The sequence below is a fragment of the Fusarium mangiferae genome, assembly GCF_900044065.1.
Source record: "Fusarium mangiferae strain MRC7560 genome assembly, contig: FMAN_scaffold004, whole genome shotgun sequence".
NCBI classification, from domain to species: Eukaryota; Fungi; Ascomycota; class Sordariomycetes; order Hypocreales; family Nectriaceae; genus Fusarium; species Fusarium mangiferae.
Window position 1 is genome coordinate 494,093 of NW_024573924.1, and position 11,773 is coordinate 505,865.

General features: G+C 50.3%; 3 protein-coding genes across 3 annotated transcripts; 2 read left to right on the forward strand and 1 right to left on the reverse strand.

Moving 5' to 3' along the window:
• Window positions 1–62: 62 nt before the first annotated feature.
• On the reverse strand, window positions 63–2,284 carry FMAN_08744 (uncharacterized protein; the record flags this gene model as incomplete). Its single annotated transcript, XM_041829507.1, has 2 exons — window positions 63–1,707; window positions 1,782–2,284. 2 exons carry the CDS (start codon window positions 2,282–2,284, stop codon window positions 63–65), a joined length of 2,148 nt encoding a protein of 715 aa, XP_041680264.1.
• Window positions 2,285–8,370: 6,086 nt separating this feature from the next.
• On the forward strand, window positions 8,371–10,237 carry FMAN_08745 (putative 2-methylcitrate dehydratase; the record flags this gene model as incomplete). The annotated part of the gene is made up of 3 exons (XM_041829510.1): window positions 8,371–8,643; window positions 8,790–9,567; window positions 9,621–10,237. 3 exons carry the CDS (start codon window positions 8,371–8,373, stop codon window positions 10,235–10,237), a joined length of 1,668 nt encoding a protein of 555 aa, XP_041680265.1.
• A 529-nt stretch (window positions 10,238–10,766) lies between these two features.
• On the forward strand, window positions 10,767–11,652 carry FMAN_08746 (uncharacterized protein; the record flags this gene model as incomplete). The annotated part of the gene is made up of 2 exons (XM_041829511.1): window positions 10,767–10,826; window positions 10,918–11,652. The coding sequence occupies 2 exons, from the start codon at window positions 10,767–10,769 to the stop codon at window positions 11,650–11,652; spliced, it is 795 nt and encodes a 264-aa protein (XP_041680266.1).
• Window positions 11,653–11,773: the final 121 nt, after the last annotated feature.

Consider the following 11,773-nt stretch of genomic DNA (forward strand, 5'->3'; position numbering starts at 1 on the left):
CAGGGCTGCCCAGCGGGATCAAAAGCCCACCGTGGTGGGAAGAATGGCCTCGCTCCTATCCACTAGACATGGGGTCCAAGGTGAGGAGGAAGTTGGTGGTGATAGGCTTGAGGAGAGAATTGTTGAGGAGCCCAGGGGGGATTGGGCATGTATTGCCTGGGAGGCGGTGCATTGAAGTGATTGGTGTTGAATCCTCGCTGAAAACCATTCCCACGGAAAGGAGCCATGTGGCCTCCTCGTCCAGAAGAAGGTCCGTGGTTGTTAGGACCATGCCCGTTGAAGTTGCCTCGCCACGACATCTGGTTTCCACGCTGGGACCAACCATTTCGTGGCTGGCCACGATTCTGCGTGTAGGGTTCGCCACCGTGGTAAAACTGGCGATCGCTTTCGGGTGAAGGAGGCCCATTGTGGTACGAGTGTCGACCATCGTTATAGTCACCCGAACCGTTTCCTGGACCTCCGCCTCGACGGCCGCCACGCCCAGATCCTCCTCTTCTCCATCGGTAAGGTCGTCGAGGACCACGAGGTTTTCGGTCGACCTGAAAATCGATCCGCTTGATGGGATGAGTGACCATTATGTCATCGATGATGCCGTACTTGATGAGCTCATCGTCACCTGTCGTCCATACCTGAAAAACATTTTCCAGTCTCTCGATATACTTGACTTCAGGCACCCAAGTTCGGACATATCGTCCGTTGTTGTCATAGTCGAATGCTTGTTTGATAGGGTTGAAGATGCGTGCATCACCTCTAGGGTCATTACCGACACCCGCCACGTACTGCCAGTTCGCCCAATTGGAAGACACATCATAATCTACCAGCATAGCCTCGTACCATTCAGCTCCGTAGCGCCAATCAATGCCAAGATGCTTTGTGAAGAAGCTGGCGACATTCTGTCGGGCTCGGTTCGAGGTGTAGCCGGTATGATAGAGTTCTCGCTGTGAGGCATCAATCAGCCCCATGCCGGTTGTGCCTCGAAGGAACCTCTCAATGATGTCACTCAGTTCCTCGGGTGAAGGATCTTGATTGGCATCGGCTTCCTCTTTCAGAGCTGTCTTCCACTTCTTATCATACTTGCCACTGGCTCCCTTAAAACCATCAAGCTTGAAAAGACGTGAGCCAAACTTCATGGTACACAATCGCATGTAGTCCCGCCACAAGAGCTCAAATCTGACAGCCTTGGTGCCTTCGTTCTCTCCCTGTCCGAAGCCTATAGCTCTAGAGTAGGATTGTTCTTGACCGTCCTCAAACTTGACAAGTTCTTCATGAATGCAGCGGGCTGAAATAGATCCGAGTGCCAGGTATGCTGAAAGCTTGGTGCTGTAATCGAGTCCTAGTAAGCCATTGCGGGTCTCCTGATAAGTAGTCATAGAGCCTGACTTGATGAGATGATAAAGGCGATCCCAGGCAGGGTTCTCTCCACCTTTAAATGGATGTGCAGATCGAGCATCTTCAGGATAGACTGGAGGGTCTGGCACCATACTGTTGATAGGATCTAAGAGACGTTGTTCAAAGTCGTTGTAGTTGTCAGGAATCTCAAATGGGGGTTCCTGAGGTAGTGCCCACGATGAAGGGAAGGGCGGTAACGATCCGGCCTGCGGACGGGGGAGAGAGGCGCGAGGACGCTCTCGGAGAGGTTCCTGAGTTTTGCGGAAGGTTGTGAAAACATCTGGAAGCTCCTTGGGATCATCCAAACCGGTGTCACGACTAGTTACAAGCATTAGTTAGTTATTCAGTATGGACTCCTTGACAGCCCAAGTAGGCTGACGCGCTAAACTTACTCGTCGATGTAATATTTTTCGTCCTGCCAAAGCTTGAAGTTGATGTTGTTCTCGGAACATACAGATGCTACAGCATTCTGATCATCAACCTCCTCTTTCGATACTTCCTCGGTCATCCAAACCGTATCGACAGATTGATGTTCATCGTGCAGGGACTTGATCAAATGCTTTAGGGCGTTGTCGAAGTTTCCGACACGAACCAGCATGCCACTACTGATGTCCTCAAGATTTTGTTTCACATCCCAGATAGACTCAGCTTGGAACTTGGCTCGAACGGGGCCACATCTCCAGAAGCGGCCTACCTGACTTCGAGCCTCGGGGTAGGGGGACTTTTTTCCTTCAGCGACGAAGCCTGAGGTTTCGATTTGGTGAGGGGGAAGGATATAGATGGGGAGGAGATGAGTGAAGCCATGGTCAGAAGTGGCCAGGTGGTGAAGGATAGGGTTGTCGATTACCCTGAGATCGCGTCGAAGTAGATAGACGAGGAGTTTATTCCCAGCCATGATGTCAAGGTTACAATGTTGATGTCGTAATATAAGTTGAGGCGTAAACGGAGCGTTTATGGTATGGTCTATAGTTCAGGGACCTGGTTTCTGATCCGAAGGGAGATATCTTGAAATGGCGGGGACGTTGTCAGACCTTCAGCTCAGTGGTTGTGCGGGAGGGGCCTAGTTTTGGAACTGGGATGAGGGCTCAATATTCGGGCCACTGAGTGGTTTCGTTTAAACGGCTGGGGGAGATGTGTGGGAGGTATTTGGTTGGGCCGTGTACGGTACAGCAACAGCAACAGCAGTTGAGTTGATTTGAAAGTTGATTGTATTTGTGGGTGTTAACAAGGGTTTTGGATACCTTACTGTGACGATATAATGGTAACCAAACAAAGTTGAAGGAAAGCTGAATAGGAAGAGAAACTTCTCAGAAGCAAACGAGTCTGGTAACTCGACAGAAGAGTCTCGAAGGTAGAAGGGCAGCGGGTAGGGTTGTATGTAGGTATTGCGTAAGTGATTAAGACAGAGCTAAAGAAGTCTGGTCTGACTAGATGGATGGGGAACAAGCGGATACTGAGGATATCAAATAGATCATGGATATCAGGAGCTGGGACCTGTCTGCTACTATAACTTTAGCTCGTCTTAGCTTAGTTTAGCAACTTCAACGGTTCCTGGCCAGATATACCGTGAAGCAACCTCCTAGCCTTGATGCGGATGTAGCCACAGGGGTGTATATATCGCCTGCCCGCGACCCTTGAATGGGATGGAGGAAGCTAGGCGGGAGCCTAGCGTGAAGTGAAGTGACGGGTGGGTTGTCCTGGTAGTTGATAGTGGATATGATGGTGGCATTCAGGTCCCCTGGAGGCGGGAGTGAAGCTGTTTGAACCCCGGTTCAGCTCAACTTGACTCAAAGGCCAAGTCTAGATGGTTGAGAAGAGGGTGTCTAGAGCTGAAAGGCAGACTGAGACAGAGAATGAGTGCAGAAGAGTCGAGTGAGTGTGTAGGGATAGATATCAACTTCAACCAACCGCAGTTGAGAAGAGGAGAATGCAACAGGGGAAATGAGAGAACAAGGCGAGAGTTGAATGCAGATGATGACGATGATAATAAGAATCTAGACTAGGTAGGTACAGGAGGTGAATGGAGATCCTCCTTCCTAACGTTGGGCCAGGCCACGGCGAATTTTCTCGTTCCAGGGACCGGACCTGCAGAATGCAGTGATCGATACACTAATAACTCTCCGATTTGACCAGGTCTAGCAACCCGGGACAATCATAAAGGCGCCTTTTTTTCGGAGAGGAGAATGATAGCTCGATATCTTGTCGTTTAACAGGATACGATGCCACGGCAAGGTCCAAAATAGGTAAAAACCCGGTAATAACAGGTGATAGTGATGGTGATGGTGATGGCGATGGAGATACCGGTAGAACAAAAAGAAAAGAAAATCAGAACTTGGAACAAAAAGAAAACAGAGCAAGAGTAAAGGCAAAAAGAGACCAATCGCCATTTGGACCCTGATCGGCCCATGACGGAGAACCCGGTTGTTGCGGCGGCGCCATTGCTATGATGATTTGATTTGGCTGTGAATTTTTGCTATGTTGCTACGATGCGCTTTGCTTTGTCGTGATCCAGAGGTCGATTTCCATGCCTCTACAACGAACCTCTAGATCGGACCAAAGACGGGAGCTCTAGCCTACAGGGGTTAAGGGTAAGGCTCAAGCGAATGGACAGTGACAGGCTACAGCAGGAGCAATGACAGGGGACGGGGAGCAAAGAGGCTGCTAAAAAAGTTTAAAGTGTGTCAAGTTTTATTCGCTCCAAGCGATGATCTTTTGCTTTTCCCCCTACCTCTCAGCCAGCAAATGCAACCCAAACATGAGTGAGAGTGAGGTGATTCTGCTTGGTCCTGGGGCGGGACGACGCGCAGTCTAGCATCGCACCTCATCCTCAAGTTGTTCTGCTTAGGTAGGTACTAAGGTTGGGGCCGGAGGCTTACAGGGGGCTTCAGGGCGTGTCCGACCAGGCTCGGCCCTCATGTCTCGTCTCTCAGGCACAGTGAGCACTGAGTGGGGTGGGGCTGAATCCAATGGTGAGAACATCACCAAACTTAGCAAAAACTACTCCGTAGACCGTTGATGATTGACGTTCCTAAGCTGACACTTGACAAGGGGAAGGTTTCCATAAACAGAAACCCTCATATCCGTAAACCGTCAATCATGTCTTAATTGATCACAGATTGCTCGCCCTGGATGAACGTTTGACTGCTGTGCTTCCCCCCTATCAAGCCTCACCTGCTACTTGCGTACGCATATTCGATGTTGTCTCCGCCTCACTTCTCTCCTCCTTGTCTTGTCTTGTGTGTGCCAAATGTGCACGACGTGATCTGGTGTTGCGCCAACGATTGAGATGCGATGCAGCGGCATGGCTATCGACATTATCATCGCCATCGTGGGGGCGTGTGCAACTGTTACACTGAATTACTTGGCTGTGTGCTCTGCTCTTGTCTGTTGCCTACAAACTATCTGAGACACAACAAGGGGCGGGACAAGACCTCGTGAGAAATGGATCCTTTGCGGTCTGTCAAGTTTCTGTGGCGTACCGCGTGTCGTGTCCTATCGTGTTGGTGATCGTGGTGATGGTTGAGGGCTAGACTGAGATCGAGAGAAGAGAGAGGGTCTCTGAGAAATCAGGGTCCAGTCAGTTTAGCCGATCAATGACATCACGACTTGATGGGGGCTTTTCTAATACCCGTGGATTGGACTCGAGTGTTTTAGCTGATGCAATTGCTTTGGGTGATTGATCTGGTACACGATTCACTGCAACGGTTGCAACTATCGCGAGTCTGCAGCTATCAATCGCTGTCAAGTCCGGCTATCAACATCATCGCTGATTCCCGTTTCTCAGATCTGCACGTAGGGTGCTAACACACGCCCATCGAGCCGAAGAAGGGGGGGTTCTAGATCCTGTCAAGTAAAGCCCAGACTGGAGAGTTTTCAAGACCCGTTTTCAGGCCCATGCCCATGTCCAAATGGATCCATGACCAATCGATCCGAGCGTCGTGTTCCCCCGAAATGACCTGATGTTTTTTGCCTTTCGTTTCTTTTTCTTCTTCTACCGACATGGGAAACAGCACTTTTTCCATCAGAGGTACCCCAGTCTCCGATATCCGTTGACAACGTGCGTTCCCGACGATCGGGCTCATGGCTCTCACATATCTTGTGCTGGTGTTGGCTCTATCACCCTCACGAAAGCAACCATTTTGTTTGATCAGAGTTTACGGTAGTTCAAACGGCATTTGTCAATGAATAGACTTTCTATATTTCCCATTAAAAACTCGGTATCATGAAGATACCTCACAGAATCAACAGATGTAAGCCAAAACATCCAACATCAATCGATCTGATACCTGCTGCCCAGCCTGGATCCAGCCTCCTCCCGTCTCAGCAACATGCGTGTCTCAAATTTGTCAACGTAGTATAAATAATTGATTGCATAAAGCCCACATGCAATGATTTCCAATCGGGGTTGCTCCGATGGCCAATGGAGTTGAGTGCAGAGCAGATCACAGCCAAGCTTTTCACTACAGCCTCGACCGGGGTACTATCACAACCAGATGCGAGCTGCAAGACCTCCCGGAATCATCTCAGGAATCAATGCAAATGAGCCACACGCGTCTTGAAACCGCGAATCTTGATGTAAGCGTTAATGAGCAGGGTAGCCAGCTATGATTCAGAGAAATAGCCAGCCTTCGGAATATCTTCCTGAAACTTCAGCATAAACTGCACAATGATGACGACGATCTGGTCGCAAGCCCATGTCTTGAATTTGCAGGTATCAAACCCGCTCATGTTCTCCCCGATTCCCGTTTGGATGCCCCATCGCGATCATGCTGCTCTGCACTGGATTATTCGTGGGTTTCGATGAGGAACATGACATCGCTCATGACGACACTCTCTGGACTATTTTCGAGAGAGCGTGGGATCGCCACTACTGACGCGCTTTCTTCGGCCCATTGTGAAGTCATCGCACGTTGCAACGAAGATCAGGGTTCATACACAATAACTCTACTCTGAGCTAGCTTGGAGCTAACTTCGAAAGCGCTTCCTAGTGATTCAGATGGGAGTTTAGCATGGGCAATCTCTAATTATCGATTTTGTCATAACTCTGGTGTTAATATTCATGTTGAATTAAGTCCAAACTACCCTACACCACCTATGATGTTTTGAAGTGTCACGATGCTATTCGATCCCCAATCTCTGCTTACTCCCTGCGATCATGGAATCTACATTGGATCATCTTTTCCGACACGCCCTCTGAAAGCCCAAGTCGCAATGAGAACATGAAATGCAATACTACACGCCACGATGGTAAACCGGTCAATACCTGAAAACGCCTACCATGTCATGATATCCACACTCGCATAAACGGGCGCTTGAAGGCTTCGGCCTTGCTCGCGACATCGCGATAGTAGCGAGGTGCATTCTTTCTTTCTTTTGGGTTGTCACAATGTCTCACTGAAGCGCGCGTTAGAACTCCCAGAGGCAAAGGTGGGGATAGAAATCGGATGTCTGAGTTTACAAGGTTGATGCAGACATTACAAGACAAATGCCACTACCAATGAGCTACTAATATCACTTTATCCAAACGCCTGCAATGGTATAACTACTCGTCCCATAGGTCGTGTCATTTAAGACAAGGCTTCGGAAGGCCTTTATCCTTCCTGCAGTCAGATTCTCCTCGCAGCAATATGCAAATGTCTCTTATGCGTGACAACCCAACTTGTAAGCGATTTTCGTCATATTTCTCTTCGATCGAGATCCCCAAAAGTCGCCTTCAACTTTGGTTCAGGCACAAAGCTCCATTGGTTCATTCTCTCAACCATAGGGCCACCAATTGTAATCTCCAATTTATATCACTAAGACCTTGTCGCAGATTGTCCAGCGTCGACTTCGTCATTGATGCCATACTGATATTTTGTAAACCTGCCGGGTAGGCTATTGACTGATACATGCATGATATGAACAGCCATGGCTGAACCGACTGAGTACTGCCAAAACCCTCGGTACCCATCAGTTACCGACTGTCGACGGATCGAGATGATAAACCTGAAGGGAAAAATATCCTCGGTCGGACTGAGTCGGTCACATCGTCGGAAATCCGCGTGCCTTGTCCGACGACGGAGCGTGGGGAACATGACCCCAGATTTTCGGCGAGGGGAAGCTGGGGTAGAGATGGGGAATCACAAACAAGTTCAAGGAAATGGTAGCTGCAGGAGGCTTTATAGAAGACTTGATACTGACTTTGATACATAATTCATGAACGTTATATCACAGAAGGAATAACAAGTGAGCTAATAGAAACCCAACGGTATCATTAAGGTAATGTGAAGAACTGAGGCTTGTGGTGGTGAGCATCAATGCCCCGCGTTTCGCTATGTATCAGCACTGGGCTTCTCAAAACCACAGCTTAGAAGATAAATGCTGCATGAAGTCCAGTATAAAAACACATAGGACGAGAAACACATCAGTGAAGCGATCCCCCTTTGAGGCCACACCTACGATAAACAACAATCATCTCCAGCAACACTTCAAGTGGATAGTTTTGGTCGGTGAGGATCAGACTGAAGCCAATTCAACAAAATGATAACAATTGATTGCCTTGATTGGCTAGTATATGGGGTTTGAGTTTCCCCTCACTAGAAAAGCCCCTGAAAGACTTCATTTTTCTGATCGTGATAATTGGAGAACTCAGACTTTTCGCACAGTACATCTGTATGATAGGCTCTCCCAATTGCACAGTGTGAAAATGACCAATATCCACGAGTAAGTCCAGCCGGCGGCTAGCCGAGGGTGTTTTGCGGTAAGCTACGGCAAACTCAGGCGCCTACAGCCGAGCATAATAAATATGAATACCTACCAAGTTTCTCCAAGACAAAAACCTCTAGGATATTAGGCCCTGCAGAAGGTTGTTGTTCTCCTTTTCCTTCCTCCTTCTTTGCATTTGTGATACCCCTCCTCCTCATCATCCCCCACGTCAATTGACCTTGTCCTTCTTCTTCGTTGCTACGCAGGAAGAAGACCGTAAGCCAATTATCCCCAAGAATGTCTGCCGTTAACCGGACCCTCCGAACGGCCTCCAAGCAGCTGCGCTTCCAGTCTCCCCGGGGCCTTCGTGTCGCCGCCCCTCTCGTGGCCCGCTCGGCGTTCGGCGCCGCTCGCTCTTCTCTTCCCGCTTCTCACGGCGCCGCCTTTTCAACCTCTGCTGCCAGACGATCAGGAGCTCCCAACATGTCTTCCGCCGACCGTGAATACGATCCTGAGATCAAGGACATTGCCGACTATGTCGCCAACAAGACCATTGACTCTGAGCTTGCTGTGAGTGCTGTCAATTCTGCCGAGGCCGATTTTGCACCCCGCAAAATACCCCGCCTTGAAGCTTCTGACTTCAACACCAACAAATTATCACGAGAAATCAATGTCACTCAATCGTTGAAATTCATTGCTAATTCATTTCTAAACAGTTCGATACTGCTCGATGGATCCTTCTCGACACCCTCGGTTGCGGTCTCGAGGGTTTGAGGTTCAAGGAGTGCTCTAAGCTCCTTGGACCCATTGTCCCTGGCACCGTTGTCCCTAACGGTCCCAAGGTCCCTGGTACTCCCTTCCAGCTTGACCCCGTCAACGCTGCTTTCAACATTGGTGCTATGATCCGATGGCTCGACTTCAACGACTGCTGGCTCGCTGCTGAGTGGGGTCACCCCTCTGATAACTTGGGTGCTATCCTCGCTGTTGCTGACTGGATCAACCGTACCAACAAGGCTGGCGGTAACCTCGCTGGCGGCAAGACCTTTGTTGTCAAGGATGTCCTCGAGGCCATGATCAAGGCCCACGAGATCCAGGGATGCTTGGCTCTCCTCAACTCCTACAACAAGGTCGGTCTTGACCACGTTGTTCTTGTCAAGGTCGCCTCTACCGCCGTCGTCTCCAAGATGCTCGGCCTCAATGAAAAGCAGATTGCCGATGCTGTCACCCAGGCTTGGGTTGATGGCCAGTCTCTCCGAACCTACCGCCACACCCCCAACACCATGTCCCGAAAGTCCTGGGCTGCCGGTGATGCTTGCCAGCGCGCCGTCAACCTAGCTCTCAAGGTTCTCAAGGGTGAGCAGGGCGTTCCTACTGTTCTGTCCGCTCCCGTCTGGGGTTTCTACGATGTCCTGTTTAAGGGCCAGAAGTTCGAGTTCCAGCGCCCCTATGGCAGCTATGTCATGGAGAACGTTCTCTTCAAGGTCTCCTACCCTGGTAAGTTCAAATCTTCGCTGCCACTATGTAAAGACAAGTCTAACGTGCAATAGCTGAGTTCCACTCTCAGACTGCCGTCGAGGCCTCTGAGAAGATTCACCACCTCCTCAAGTCTCAGGGCAAGTCTGCCGCCGACATCAAGTCCATCACTTGCCGAACTCACGAGGCTTGCATCCGCATCATTGACAAGCAGTTCAAGCCCATGGACAACTTTGCCGACCGTGACCACTGCATCCAGTACATGTGCGCCACCATGCTCGTCTTCGGCCGTCTTGAGGCCACTGACTACGTTGACGGTGGTGAGGCTGCCACCTCTCCTCTGGTCGAGTCTCTCCGCCAGAAGATCAAGTGTGTTGAGGATCCTCAGTACACCAAGGATTACCATGACCCCAAGCTCCGAACCATCTCCAACGCTCTCACTGTCGAGCTCAACGACGGCACTGTCCTCGATGAGGTCGCTGTTGAGGCTCCTCTTGGCCACCGTCTCCGCCGTGAGGAGGCCAAGCCCGTCATTCTCGAGAAGTACAAGCGCCACCTTGGCCCTCACTACCCCGAGGCCCGCGTTAAGGAGCTTGTGGAGCTCAACTTGGACGCCAAGAAGCTTGAGTCTACCCCTGTTGATGAGTATGTTGATCTATACACTGTTGAGAGCAGCAAGTTTGTGCAATAAAGAATTTATAAATGGGAGAGACGGAGGATGCATATTTAATCGCAAAGCCCAAAGAAGGCTATGGCTTGGATAGAATGAAAATATCACGCCTAAAATGAACCAATGAATACAAAAATTTCAGCAAGACTCATTGAAAGAACCTATGAGCACCTTAGTTTGCTCCCATGTGTAAAGGCGTCTGAGTTGCACCGCAGCCAAATTCAACACCTTACGAACTATTAAATCTCGTGATTGGGTCGGGTTGAGCGAGGGGCAGCACCGCCTCAAATGCCCGCTTTATTTGGTAGGGGTTTTGGCTTGGGGCCTTGGGTGCTTGGCCGAATTCCGAATCCCAAGAACCGTTGGTAGCAGGTCGAAACACTCTCCTCCTGCATCTAACTTCAACCTGACATCCTGTCATTACTGTACCTTCGTCACGTTATATCAGTGTCGCCAAAACCATCAGAATCCGAGCTGATTTATCACCCTTAAACACACCTTTATACCCGCATCACAAGTTCAGACCCTTTCGGCCGCACCATCCGTAATCATGGCCGCAGATCGCCAGACTATTATTGAAGTGAATCGTTCGCTTCGCAACATCAAAAATGTAAATACCCTCGCATTCCGTCATTGAAACTCCACTTGCGCCATCATACCCATCTGGGCATTCTCACTGAACGTCAACTAACACCGTCAAGGAACTAGAGAACCTCCTTGAGCGAGGCGTGATTGACGACTCCGTCTATGATACTATCAACACCGCTCTTCCCGGCGAGTCCTCCCTCTCGGGCCCCCTCAAGACTGCGACCGGCAATAAGAACGTCAACACCGCTGCTCCCAAGGCTGCTACTCCCGCACCGGCCGCCCACGCGCCTCCTACCAAGGCGTTCGAGGATCTCAAAATCAAGTCGCATTCGCCCGCGCCACCCGCCTACGATCAGACACCTCCTCCTGGCCCTCCCCCACGCAACGTCAAGCCCACTGTTGCCAACGCCCGCGCCCTTTACCGCTATGCTGCCTCCGACGGTCGCGACCTGTCCTTCGAGAAGGATGATCGTATCGCTGTGTACGAGTACATGAACCAGGATTGGTGGATGGGCCGTAACGAGCGCACAGGACAGGAGGGTATCTTCCCCCGAAACTACGTCCTCGTCGACCAAGAGACCAAGAAGCCCGTTGCGCCTATTCCGCAGCCACAGTATGGCTACCCTGCTTACTCGCAGGGCCCTCCTCCTCAACAGAACCCTTACAACTCTCATGTGCCACCCATGGCTGTTGCTGAGGGATCCGGACAGCCGCAGGGACAGGAGGGAGATGGCAAGGATAACAAGGTCAACGAGTACGGCAAGAAGTTTGGTAAGAAGCTGGGTAACGCTGCTATCTTTGGTGCTGGTGCCACCATCGGAGGAAACATCGTCAACAGCATTTTCTAGAGCCTCACAATTGGGAAAGATACATCGGATCGATTTTAAGCTACAGGGCGCATATATTGGGCGTTAGGGATTCGAAAGGTTCATAGACAAGTATCAGGACGATAGAGAGCCTGTGTTCAGT